The sequence below is a fragment of the Tachyglossus aculeatus genome, chromosome 5 (genome assembly GCF_015852505.1).
Source record: "Tachyglossus aculeatus isolate mTacAcu1 chromosome 5, mTacAcu1.pri, whole genome shotgun sequence".
In the NCBI taxonomy this organism is placed as follows: domain Eukaryota; kingdom Metazoa; phylum Chordata; class Mammalia; order Monotremata; family Tachyglossidae; genus Tachyglossus; species Tachyglossus aculeatus.
This window is the reverse complement of record NC_052070.1, coordinates 21,768,782-21,781,825: the sequence shown is the minus strand read 5'-3', so window position 1 is coordinate 21,781,825 and position 13,044 is coordinate 21,768,782. Positions and strand designations below refer to the sequence as shown.

General features: G+C 44.8%; 1 protein-coding gene across 1 annotated transcript in view; it reads left to right on the top strand.

Moving 5' to 3' along the window:
* Positions 1 to 11,544, top strand: part of AFG3L2 (AFG3 like matrix AAA peptidase subunit 2) — a 50,687-nt gene extending 39,143 nt beyond the window's left edge. The window contains exons 11-17 of the mRNA XM_038746501.1: positions 320 to 427; positions 521 to 646; positions 1,238 to 1,348; positions 2,479 to 2,594; positions 6,866 to 7,066; positions 8,091 to 8,285; positions 10,365 to 11,544. Of these exons, the coding sequence (XP_038602429.1) occupies positions 320 to 427; positions 521 to 646; positions 1,238 to 1,348; positions 2,479 to 2,594; positions 6,866 to 7,066; positions 8,091 to 8,285; positions 10,365 to 10,607 (1,100 nt within the window). The 3' untranslated portion in view covers positions 10,608 to 11,544. The remainder of the gene's footprint in view (positions 1 to 319; positions 428 to 520; positions 647 to 1,237; positions 1,349 to 2,478; positions 2,595 to 6,865; positions 7,067 to 8,090; positions 8,286 to 10,364) is intronic.
* Positions 11,545 to 13,044: the final 1,500 nt, after the last annotated feature.

The window sequence follows — 13,044 nt, the reverse complement described above, 5'->3', positions numbered from 1 at the left end:
GCGTGTCTCCGTGGAAAGAGCACGGGCTTTGGAGTCAGAGGTCATGGGTTCAAATCCCAGCTCCGCCACTCAGCTGTGCGACTTTGGGCAAGTCATTTAACTTCTCTGTGCCTCAGTTACCTCATCTGGAAAATGGGGATTAAGACTGTGAGCCCCACGTAGGACAACCTGATCACCTTGTAAACTCTCCAGCGCTTAGAACAGTGCTTTGCACATAGTAAGCACTTAATAAATGCCACCATTATTATTATTGTTATTATTATGCATTCATTTCCTGCTGGTTTTTAATAATGGTTGTAAACCTATGCTATTTTTGCAGGTTTTAACACCACGACAAATGTAGTCATTTTGGCAGGCACCAATAGGCCTGATATCTTAGATCCTGCACTGATGAGGCCCGGCCGCTTTGACAGGCAGATCTACATCGGTAAGATTGTTTTCTTCGTGTGCTGCCAAATGTGTAGCGGAGTTTTGTCTGTAATCTTTGCAGGCTAAAATGTCTTTTCTAAACTTTGTATAGGCCCCCCAGATATTAAGGGAAGAGCATCTATCTTCAAAGTTCATCTCAGACCCCTGAAACTAGAAATCGACCTAGATAAAGAGAAATTGGCAAGAAAACTGGCTTCCCTAACTCCAGGGTTTTCAGGTGAGTAGAAACATAAATCGTGAATGATTCGTAAACATCTCTCAGACTGGGCCAATTGCATGGGCTGTAGGTTACTCATCTTCCCACTTTGGATCTCCCTTTGTGACCAAGACATTTTTAAAGTAAAGGTTGAACTCTTGAAGTTGAGAGAAGGCTTTGTTCAGGAAGGAGTGAAACTGGAAAATCTTGGCGTGTTCGCATTTCTCCACCCAGAGGAAGATTGTTTTATTGAACCTTCAGAGAATACTGATTTTTTAAAATGGATCTCTGTTGTCAACCCAACTCATTCCTGCACATATCTGAGCAAAGGGGAAAGTTGAAGAAGGAAAATAGCCAAGTGCAAGATCTTGCATGGGTCCCAAGGAAATGAGCAGGTGGGTGGCACACACCCTAGGTGGGCAGCCTGGGTGGATGGAGGATCAGTCCTATGAATAGCATTATCCTTGAGCTGAAAGTTCAGGCATTAAGGTGCACAGATACCACTGATTTTTGAGTCCTCACTGTGTCCCAAGCACCACGCTAGCCCTTTCCAAATGTTTTGATGATGTTTTAGAGCTGAGGCGTTATCTACCCTCCATCTTCATTTTCCAGGAGCTGATATTGCTAACGTCTGTAATGAAGCTGCCTTGATTGCCGCCCGGCACCTTTCAGACTCCATATGTCAGACACACTTCGAGCAGGCAATTGAGCGAGTGATCGGAGGTAAGGGAGCAGAAAAAAGACCACAGCCCTGGGAGTCAGAAGGATCCAGGTTCTAATTCCGGCTCCGCCACTTGTCTGACTAGACTGTCTAGACTGTGAGCCCACTGTTGGGTAGGGACGGTCTCTATATGTTGCCAACTTGTACTTCCCAAACGCCTAGTACAGTGCTCTGCACACAGTAAGCGCTCAATAAATATGATTGATTGATTGTCTGCTGTGTGACCTTGGGCAAGGCACTTCACATCTGTGCCTCAGTTACCTCATCTGTAAAGTGGGGATTAAGACAGCGCTGTGTGGGACAAGGGATTCTGTCCTACCTGATTAGCTTGTATTTACCCCAGCGCTTCATACAGTGCCTAGCACAGAGTAAGTGCTTAACAAATACCATAAAAAAAAGGAAAGAAGGAGGAGCACTGCCCAAGGAGAGGCCAAGTGTCCTGCAGCAGAGTGGCACTAAGTAAATGATATTCATGATGATTATGGTAATACTTTGGTCTCTGAAAGTTGGTCAGTGTGGGCTCAGATTTTATACTCACAGCCCTCTAGGCTGTCTGCCCTAAGTGAACAGAGGAGTGTGGGTATAAAAAAAATAGTGTCCAAGACTTTCGAAAGGGATTTTACGGGGGAACCACAAGGGCAGCCACTTGGCCTGGATTCCAAAAAAGTGAGGTCTGAAGGTACACTGAAACATACAGTTGTACTGTTCAGCTTCATTCATCCACAATCTAGGAGGAAAAGGTTGATATCGCTTTAATTATGAAAATAAATTCCTGTTCCCCAACCCTTTGGGAATACACTCAAGTTCTGCCATATGCATGTCATATGAAATGAAAATGTAGATATGCTGCCTTATCCTCCTTAACTCTAGCCTTATATTGCCCTCTGTGTGGTGCCAGGTTATTTTTATATATGCTGTGGACAGGAATTAGATGTGTTTCAAAAATTTTGACCTCGATGTAGCTTTGCTGTTTCTGTTTTTTTCAGTATCGTTTCAACTCTTGATAAATAACATGATTGTCCCACAAAGCCAGTCATTTAGCTCAGGGTGTTTTTTTTATTTCATGCCAGGTTTGCTCAACAAGGTTTTGTTTGGTGGGGTTTCTTTAATTTTTATTTATTTGTATTTTAAGGTTTGGAAAAGAAAACTCAGGTTCTGCAACCAGAGGAGAAAAAGACAGTCGCCTACCACGAGGCAGGGCATGCAGTTGCAGGCTGGTATCTGGAACATGCTGATCCACTTTTAAAGGTAAAAACACTTTTCAAATGTTAAGGGCTCTCGTGTATTACACTGGCTTACTTGGACAGAAGATTAAAAGAAATTTCATTCTGAAAAGTTTAGCACAGCTAGTTGAAATAAAGGCCTGGGAAGGTAGGGAAGAGGCTTGGAGCTTTGGGGAAAGCAGGAGAAACCTTTGGAACTGCTGCAGTATGTAATCCCAGAAAGAGGATTCAGAGAACCTGGAAACCACTCATTTATTCAGTCGTATTTATTGAGCAATTATTATGTGCGGAGCATTGCACTAAACACTTGTGAGAGTACAATACAACAATAAACAGACACATTTCCTACCCACTGTAAACAACGAACTTACAGTCTAGAGGGGGAGAGCAGCAGCTTAGATGGTAGGGCAGACAAATCCAAGACATAAGGACCAGCTGGGAAGAATTGGGAATTCTTCCTGAAAAAGACTGGGAAGTGCCCTGACTTCAGTTGCAGTAAAACTTAAGGACGTTAAGGACCAATTTTGGGGAACTTTTTTATCGTGGGAACTCTTCAACAACTGAATAGAGCCATCGTGAAGATTGCAAATGAAACACTGAAAATAGCAGCTCAAGAAGGGACAACATTTTGTATTTGGGTACAGTAGATATATAAAATATCTGGCACATAGTAGAGGGAGAGCCACCAGGATAGTACCTTGCTTATGTCTGCAGTTCTGGGTCCCCAGGTTGAGTGGGGAGTTGTTTCCTGATTTACCATGAGACAGTAAATACCTTCATTTGTAATTGACAGTATTAGGCATTGCGATTGTAGCTAGCTCAAGAATGAAGCTCTTTGAAATGTCTTTAGGAAAACCCTAATTTTCCCATTCCTGTACCAATCAATCGTGTTTACTGAACACTTACTATGTGCAGAGCACTGTACTAAGGGCATGGGAGAGTTCAATATAACAGTATAATAGACACATTCCCTATCCCCAATGAGCTTACAGTCTAGAGTGGGAGGCAGGTATTAATGTAATAAATAAATTACAGATATGTGCATCAGTGCTGTGGGGCCAAGGGCAGGATGAAAGGGAGCAAATCAGGGCAACGCAGAAGGGTGTAGGAGAAGAGGAAATGAGGGCTTAGTCAGGGGAGGCCTTTTGGAGGAGATGTGCCTTCAATAAGGCTTTGAGATGGGGGAGTGTAATTGTCTGTTGGATATGAAGAGGGAGGGGGTTCCAGCCCAGAGGTAGGATGCCGGGGGGGTGATGAGGTAGAAGGGATCAAGGTACAGTGAGTAGGTTGCCATTAGAGGAATGAAATGTGCGGGATGAGTTGTTGTAGCAGAATAGCGAGGTGAGGTAGGAGGGGGCAAAGTGGTAGTGCTTTAAAGCCAATGGTAAGGAGTTTCCGCTTGATGTGGAGGTGAATGGAAAACCACAGAAGGTTCCTGAAGAGTGGGGAAAGATGAACAGAACGTTTTTGTAGAAAAATGATTCAGGCAGCAGAGTGAAGTATGGACTGGAGTGGGGAGAGGCAGGAGGTAGGGAGGTCAGCAAGGAAGCTGATACAGTAATCAAGGAGGGATAGGATAAATGCTTGGATTAACGTGGTACCAGTTTGGATGGAGAAGAAAGGGTGGATTTTAGCAGTGTTGTGAAGGTCAGATCGACAGGACTTAGTGATAGATTGAATATGTGGGTTGAATGAGAGAGGAGCAAAGGATAATGCTAACGTTACGGACTTGAGACAAGAAGGATGATGGCGCCGCCTTCAGTGATGGGAAAGTCTTGGGAAGGACAGGGTTTGGGTGGCATGATAAGGAGTTCTGTTTTGGATGTGTTAAGTGTGAGGTGATGGCACACTTAACGTGGAGGTTATGCAAGACTGCAGAGAGGGAAAGAGATCACTGGCATCCCAAGCTCGTCGGTAAAGCAAATCTTCATGGTCTTTGGTGAGTCAATCAGTAGTTTTTATTAAGCGCACACTAAGCACTGTTCTAGGCACTTGGGAAAGAACAATACAATAGAGTTGTCAGACACGTTCCCTGCCCATGAGAAGTTCACAGCCTTGAGGGAGGAATAAAAGAGACTAGGACTATATATACTTAAGTGCTGTGGGGGTGGGATAAATGACAAGTTCTTAAGGGGTCCAAATGCAGAGGCAGAGAAGAGAGGGACAGTGAGGTTGGCAACTAGAAGGGGCTATTCATTCTACAGTATAGTCAACAGTGGCACCAGTTGCACAGAGAGGCCATCACTGAGGTGATGTGTCCTGGAGACTTCCAGCCTGGCCTAGCCTAGTCTTGAGGGCCACTCAGGAGTCCTCTGAGCAAGCCTAGCCCTGCCCTCATCTGGTCCAATATCGGAGACATTCCAAAAGGTCTGGCCCAGACCAGAGTGGCTCCAGGACCTTTTGGCATTCCCAGACCAGATCAAACTTCAAAGAGAGATCCCTTGTCCAAATGATGATACTTGTCACCTGAAGCCTGAGATGGCCCTTTCTCGGAGCACCAGGCTTGTAAAATATTCTCTCTCAGTCCAAAGCCACGCTCCTAGGTCTGGGCTGCCATTGCCCAGAGGATTTGGGACCCTGGCTGTTTGGAGTCCATGGGTAGGTTTTCCCTAACTCTGTAGAAGAATTGTGCAACTTGCCTGTAGTGTTACAAATAAAGGGCTGCAGCAGTCATGCATGTGATTGTGTCTGTCGTGGGTTGGCAAAACCATGTTATGATAGATATGATCCAGTGTGTCAGTGCTTGTCTTGATATTATGGGAAAAATTGGGGTTCTTTTAATGAGGTATAGTATATTTGAATCCTGCCATTACGTGATCTGATGGTGATGTAGGCAGACTAGGAGGCCTTCCCAGACTGAGCCCCCTCCTTCTTCTCCCCCTCGTCCCCCTCTCCATCCCCCACCGTCTTACCTCCTTCCCCTCCCCACAGCACCTGTATATATGTATATATGTTTGTACATATTTGTTACTCTATATATTTATTTATTTTACTTGTACATATCTATTCTATTTATTTTATTTTGTTAATATGTTTGGTTTTGTTCTCTGTCTCCCCCTTCTAGACTGTGAGCCCACTGACTGCCTCTATATGTTGCCAACTTGTACTTCCCAAGCGCTTAGTACAATACTCTGCACATAGTAAGCGCTCAATAAATACGATTGATTGATGTAGTCAGGTTCTATCTTAGATGCTGAAGTTTTCTCATTAGTTAATCTCACATGGGCTCTGGGGTTTCCAATCTGCCAGCCTCAAGAGTGGGAGGGGATTTGGGGTGTCGTCACCTTGAAAAGACCACACAATAATGTGGCCTCTTCACTGTGGACCCAGAGATGTTAAAACATTTTCACACAATCACCTGTTCTGCATTGATAACTGTAGGTTCAAATGAATAAGCTTAAAGAAGAACCTGGCCTCATTAGCAAATAGGAAAGGAACCATGCCGACCGAAAAAACATGCTGGCTGCAGCCGTGGGGCTTGTTACAGCATCAGAGGACCAAGAAATAAATTGTGTTCCCACATTTACAGAGAAAACTTAGAAAGCTGTTTGCCATCATAATACATTCGAAGCAGTTCTAAAAGTAAAAACATTTTCTAACTGGGATGGCAGCGAGCAACAATGGCAAGAATGTGTTACATGGAGAATGGGAGGCAGTCAGGCATGGGGTCTGCCCATGTCTCTCCCCCCACACCCACGCACTGGGAAGGGACAAAATCGTCCCCACGGGTCCCTAGGCTGGGACCACATTTTGCCAGAAGAGAAGCAGCATGACCTAGTAGAAAGCGCGTGGACCTGGGTTCTAATCCCGGCTCTGCCACCTATCTTGTGTGACCATGGAAAAGTCACTTCAATTCTCTTTCCCTCAGTTACCCTATCAGTAAAATGGGGATTAAGACTATGAGCCCTGTGTGGGACAAGGAGCATGTCCAACCCGATTATCTCGTATTTTCCCCAGGGTTTAGTACCGTGCCTGGCACGTAGCACTTGACAGGCAAGGGAGAGGGAAGGGGAGGGCACCTCCACCTTGACTCCATCTCTTCAGGCTCCCAGTTCCAACTGCTGGTGATGAGAGACAGTAGGAATTTGGAGGCAGGACCGACCCCTGTAGCCCCTCCCCGGGCCAAGTAGCAGGTGGAGCCGCCCCCTCAGTGAAACGGTTTTCATTCCGGAATGGTCATTCTGGAAGTTTTCTTTTACCAAAGCTGGATTCCAGCCCACTCCAATTTACTTCCAGCACTGATTCTTGGATTAAATAGTGAACTCCCCAGTGTGCCTTTTGTTTCTGACATTTCAGGTTTCCATCATCCCGCGTGGCAAAGGCCTAGGCTATGCCCAATATTTGCCCAAAGAACAATACCTTTATACCAAAGAGCAACTCCTGGATAGGATGTGTATGACTTTGGGAGGCCGAGTGTCAGAAGAAATCTTCTTTGGAAGAATTACAACTGGGGCCCAAGATGACTTGAGGAAGGTAACTCAAAGTGCATATGCACAGGTAGGTATTATACAAGTTCTGCTTCTCCTCCTCTCACATTTCATTCATTCGGTCGTATTTATTGTATGTGAACTTTGCGATCTGTGAGCTGCCCTAGAAGCTGAGTGTTACAATGGAGAACTAGGGCGATCCAGTTGTAGACTTTGAGAATTAGCACACACTTTTGCCCCAAAGAAGGGAGTACTAGTCTTGATTTTTTCCTTGATCTTCTCATCCATTAGGTGGAGTCGAAAGCTAATAATACTAATAATAATAATTATATTTAACTGTTTACTGTGTGCAAGCAGAGTGGCCTAGTGGAAAGAGCACAGACCTGGGAATCAGAGGACCTGGCTTCTAATCCCAGGTCTGCTACTTGTTTCTGCTGTGTGGCATTGGCCAAGCCACCTAACTTCTCTGTGCCCCAGCTTCTCCGCCTGCACAACGGGGATTCAATCCCTGCTCTCCCTCATACTTAGACTGTGAGCCCTTTGTGGGACAAGGACTGAGTCCAACTTGATATTAACTAGTATCTATCCCAGTGCTTAGAGCAGTTCTTGACTTATAGTAAGCACTTAACAAATACAACAGTAGCAATAATAATAATGATAAGCGCTGTACTAAGGAAGCTCTGGGAGAGAGACAAGATAATCAGGTCAGACACAGTCCCTTTCCCCACTCGGGTAGCTCAAGTATATGGGGTGTTTGTCTTAGCAACTGCATTGTTTCTTCCTTCCTGAATTTGTCACTATGCTGATTCATGGCTCCTATGAGCCTCGGTCAGTTCAAAGGTGGCAAAGCCAATGGGAAGTTGGAAATCATTGGCATCCGAAGTGCTTTGGGTAGCTTTAAAAAGATTTCTGTCTTTCAAGAATGGTGACGTGCCTGTGTTTAATTTGGTGTGGTGAGCTACTAAAGACCTTGGGCTGGATTGGAAATTCTGTTGGCCAGCAGCAGTTTGTGAAATAGCATCCGGCTGCTATTCAGTGAAAAGCTGGAACCGGCAGGCAGACAGATCACTGACCTCCTGTTTCTTCTCTTCCAGATTGTTCAGTTTGGCATGAATGAAAAAGTCGGACAGATTTCCTTTGATCTCCCTCGGCAAGGGGAAATGGTGTTGGAGAAACCATACAGCGAAGCCACAGCCAGGCTGATAGATGATGAAGTGAGACTACTTATTAACGAGGCTCATGAAAGAACCATGACTCTGCTTACCGAGAAGAAAGCCGACGTGGAAAAGGTGAGTGGAGATGCACAGAGAACCATGGCTTCTTTGTATGAAAAGTTCTGCAAGCAAAGATGGAAAATTAGTTTCGTCTCTTGGAAAGTGTCTTGTTCTGTTACATCTGGATAACATCCTGCTAGACTGTAAGCCAGGAAGCATGTCTACCAGCTCTGTTACATTGCACTCCCTCAAGGGCTTAGTACAGTGCTCTGCACATAGTAAGTGCTCAGTAAATACAGTCGATTGAGTGATAATAGATCAGAATAGTAGTCAACAGTATTTGAATGTCTGCTTGTGCTGAGCTCTGGAGGCCTGAAGAACTTACAAAAAGGATAAAAGATCTCTACCCTTGGGCATACATTTTAATGGGGGAGACAGTATTCATTCACTCATTCATCCATTCGTATTTGAGTGTTTACTGTGTGCAGAGCACTAACTGCTTGGGAAAGTACAATACAACAGTAAACAGTGACATTCCCCCTCCCCACAATGAGCTCACAGTCTAGAGTGGGGAAGGCAGACGTGGATACAAAAACTCAAGCAAAAACTCCTCACTCTCAGGTTCAAAGCTCTCCTTCACCTCGCCCCCTCCTACCTCACCTCCTTTCTCTCCTTCTACAGCCCGGCCCGCCCACTCTGCTCCTCTGCTGCTAACCTCCTCACTGTGCCTCGTTCTTGCCAGTCCCACCGTCGACCCCTGACCCACGTCCTACCTCTGGCTTGGAATGCCCTCCCTCCTCACATCCGCCAAACAAGCACACTTCCCCCCTTCAAAGCCCTATTAAAAGCTCACCTCCTCCAGGAGGCCTCTCCATACTGAGCCCCCCCTTTTCTCTGCTCCTCTTCCCCTCCCCATCACCCCGACTCCCTCCCTCTGCTCTACCCCCCTCCCCGTCCCACAGCACTTGTGTATGTATGTACATATTTATGATTCTAGTCATTTTATTAATGATGTGTATGTGTCTATAATTCTGTTTATTTACCTTGATGCTGTTGATGCCTGTCTACTTGTTTTGCTTTGTTCTGTTGTCTGTCTTCTCCCTTCTAGACTGTGAGCCCGTTGTTGGGTAGGGATTGTTTCAATTTGTTGCCAAATTCTACCCTCCAAGCACTTGGTACAGTGCTCTGCACACAGTAAGCGCTCAGTAAATATGATTGAATGAATGAACGATACAAAGAAATAAAATTACAGATATGTACAAACTGATGAGCATATCTAGGAGGCTGTCTGTCCACATAAGTCTGCAGAGACTTATGAGGCAGAGTCCTGGATGTGTTGGGAATGAGTGTTGTACGGCTCCATGCTGGAATGCTTCTTCTTTAGGTGTTCCTCTCTACGGATGTACATATTGCAGCATGCCTGAATGAATAGAGCACAGGCATGGGAGTCAGAAGGACCTGGGTTCCAGTTCCGCCACTTGTCTGCTGCCTGACCTTGGGAAGTCACTTCACTTCTCTTGGCCTCAGTTCCCTCATCTGTAAACTGGGGATTAAGACCGCGAGCCCCACGTGGGACAGAGACTGTGTCCAACCTGGTTAGCATGTATCTATCCCAGCACTTAGAACCCTGTTTGGCACATAGTAAGCGCTTAAGTACCATAATAATTATTTTTGTATTTTTATTTTCTCTTGCCCAAAGCTTTAATAGACACCACCCATAGCTTTAATCTTTTAAAGGAAAAAGGGAATTCAACAGACCTGAAGCAGATACTAAGATGGGTGTGTCAGAGGGCGAACGGAAATTTGAGTTAGTAGAGAAAGCACCTGGCCCTCTCTTTCTGGGGTCACTGTGCTCTGCAAAGGCACTTTTTGGAGGAAAGCCAAAGAATTCCCAAATCAGACGTTGAAAGTTTGGAAATTCTAGGTAGGGGCTCAGTTTCAGTCCAGTCTTATGATGGCGAAGCCTAGGATAAATGGATATTACCGAATATAGAGTTGTCCTTTGATTTGAACGTGTCCTTTGGTTCCCATTGGCACTGTCTAGTGCTGTGCTATAAGTAAGCATCTGTTGCTGCTTACCTTGTATCTTGGTGGGATCTTTGGAAAGGCTCCAGAGTACTTATGTTTAATGCCCAGTGTTCCCTGCGATTTCAGGTTGCCCTGCGATTACTAGAGAAGGAAGTTCTGGATAAGAGTGACATGATTGAGCTGCTGGGTCCCAGGCCTTTTGCAGAAAAGTCGACCTACGAGGAGTTTGTGGAAGGCACGGGCAGTTTGGATGAGGATACATCTCTCCCAGAAGGCCTTAAAGACTGGAACAAAGATCGGGAAAAAGAGAAGGAGGAGCCCACGGACGAGAAGATCGCCAGGCAGATCGGAGGAGGGATGCCATTTTAGCTTGGGGTTTGTGTTGAATGAATTTGCACAGAATTTCAGTGTTGCTTTTTCATACAAATGGAGCACGTATATTGGACTGAACCCACTGTTTCTCCAAAGGGACTTGAAATTGTGAGGAAGCAAGATGCCATTTCTAACCTGAGAGAGAGCCTCAGAAGTCACTGACCCTGAGGATGATATCCGCAGATCCCAGAGGAATACTTGCACTGACTGCAGAGGGATCAGGCAGAGCTCTCGGTAGAATTGCATGGGAAGTCCAGCCCGCATCCTAGAACCGTGCCAAGCTCCAATTCTCTTTCCATTTGGGGAGCCCAGGTCCGAGCGTGTCGCAAGGGTATCATTAATTTACAAACTCCCAATGCTTGGCAGGGATAGTTTTCTCACTCTCTCCGCCCTTCCATGTGATCTTTTCCAATTTCCCTTCTCAACTGCCAAAGGCAAGTTGGCCACAAAGTGAATTTGAAACCCGATGTGGGGAAAACGATCATCACCTTAGTTTTAAAAATAAAACCAAGATCATTTGTTTAAGTTTTAATCAAATGGTTTTCTACAGGGAGCTGTAAGATACGGAAAATGTGAATGTACTATGTAAATAAAGGCTTATTTGAGACAAAACCAGTAAAATCCAAAACTCTGCTTTTCCGAACCCAGAGATTTGCTCCTTGTTTTAGGACAAGTTGCTCCCTAGAAAATTTAAATGTGGAAAGCATATTTTGTCTCGCTGATGATCTTTCAGATGAATGTAAAAAATGGAATTATTTTTGCTGAGTGCGCTTTACAGTACTGAGATGATATAAAACATATAGTTGCTCCTGGCCCAATTCCTAGGCGACCTTTGGTTACATCTGTACATGGAGTTTCTTTAGTCCCTTGTTGGAAGTGATTTTCAATCTTGGATCTTACCACTAAGAACCTGAAATAACTCATGAGAACCTAAGTAGCAGAGAGGCGTCTTTTCATTTCTTCAGACCAGGGATCATTTTCGATTTAGAGTAGTTCAAACAGCATGAGCAGCTTCAGGCTAAGCTCTTGTAAGCATCTGCTCTGCCCAAAGAAGGCAAACAACTTGAAAACAACAAACTCTTATTCCTATTGTTATATTCCAAAGTTTTGGCCTGATCAGGTCTAAACCTGTTTGTCCCAAATTCATTAGCTGGCCTGTAAAAGAAGGAGGGAGAGAGAGCTGAGCTGCTGGGATCTTTTTGCCCTGAATTTCTTTCACAGTTGTTTAATCAGTCTTCATCAGAGATCTTAGTCTATTGTATCATTAATAGTTTTCAATGAAATTATGCCTTGTCGTCATTTTCAGAAAGGGCAGTCAGCATGCCTAGAAATAAGGAAGAAAAGTGACCTGAAACAAATGAAAAGCAGCGCGGCTCAGTGGAAAGAGCCCGGGCTTGGGAGTCAGAGGTCATGGGTTCTAATCCCAGCTCTGCCATTTGTCAGCAATGTGACTTTGGGCAAGTCACTTCACTTCTCTGTGCTTGTTACCTCATCTATAAAATGGGGATTAAGACTGTGAGCCCCCCATGGGACAACCTGATTACCTTGTACACACACCCCCCCCACCCCCCTCGTGCTTAAAACAGTGCTTGGCACATAGGAAGTGCTTAACAAATATGATTATTATTATTATTATTATTATTATTATACCATCCCAAACCCTGGGTATTTTTAATGACATGGATAGAACATTTTAGAAATGTTCGTTCTTTTAGAAGTGAATTGGTTGACGTTCCTTGGCTTGACATTAACAGTGTAGCAGTATGCATTTTCACCATAAGGAGGAGCACAGTCTAGGCAACGTAGTAAATCAAACCTCTGGGATTATTTTTAAAACGGTATTTAATAATAATGATGGCATTTGTTATCATACTAAGTGCCTAGTATGTGCGAAGCACTGTTCTAAGCACTGGGGAGGATACAAAGGCGATCAGATTGTCCCACGTGGGGCTCACAGTCTTAATCCTCCTTTTACAGATGAGGGAACTGAGGCTCAGAGAAGTTAAGTGCCTTGCCCAAAGTCACACAGCTGACAAAGTGGTAGAGCTGGGATTTGAATCCATGACCTCTGACTCCCAAGCCCACGCTCTTTCCACTGAGCCATGCTGTTATGTGCCTACTGTGTGCCAGGCACTGTACTAAGCAGTGGGGTAGATAAAAGCCCACTGTTTGGTAGGGACTGTCTCTATATGTTGCCAACTTGTTCTTCCCAAGCGCTTAGTACAGTGCTCTGCACACAGTAAGCGCTCAATAAATACGATTGATGATGATGATGATGATGATAAAAGCTAAGCAGGTTGGACACAGTCCATGTCCCACATGAGGCTCACAGTCTTACTTCCCATTTTACAGATGAGGGAACTGAGGCATGGAGAAGTCAAGTGACTTGCCCAAGGTCACACAACAGATAAGTGACAGAACCAGGATTGGAACC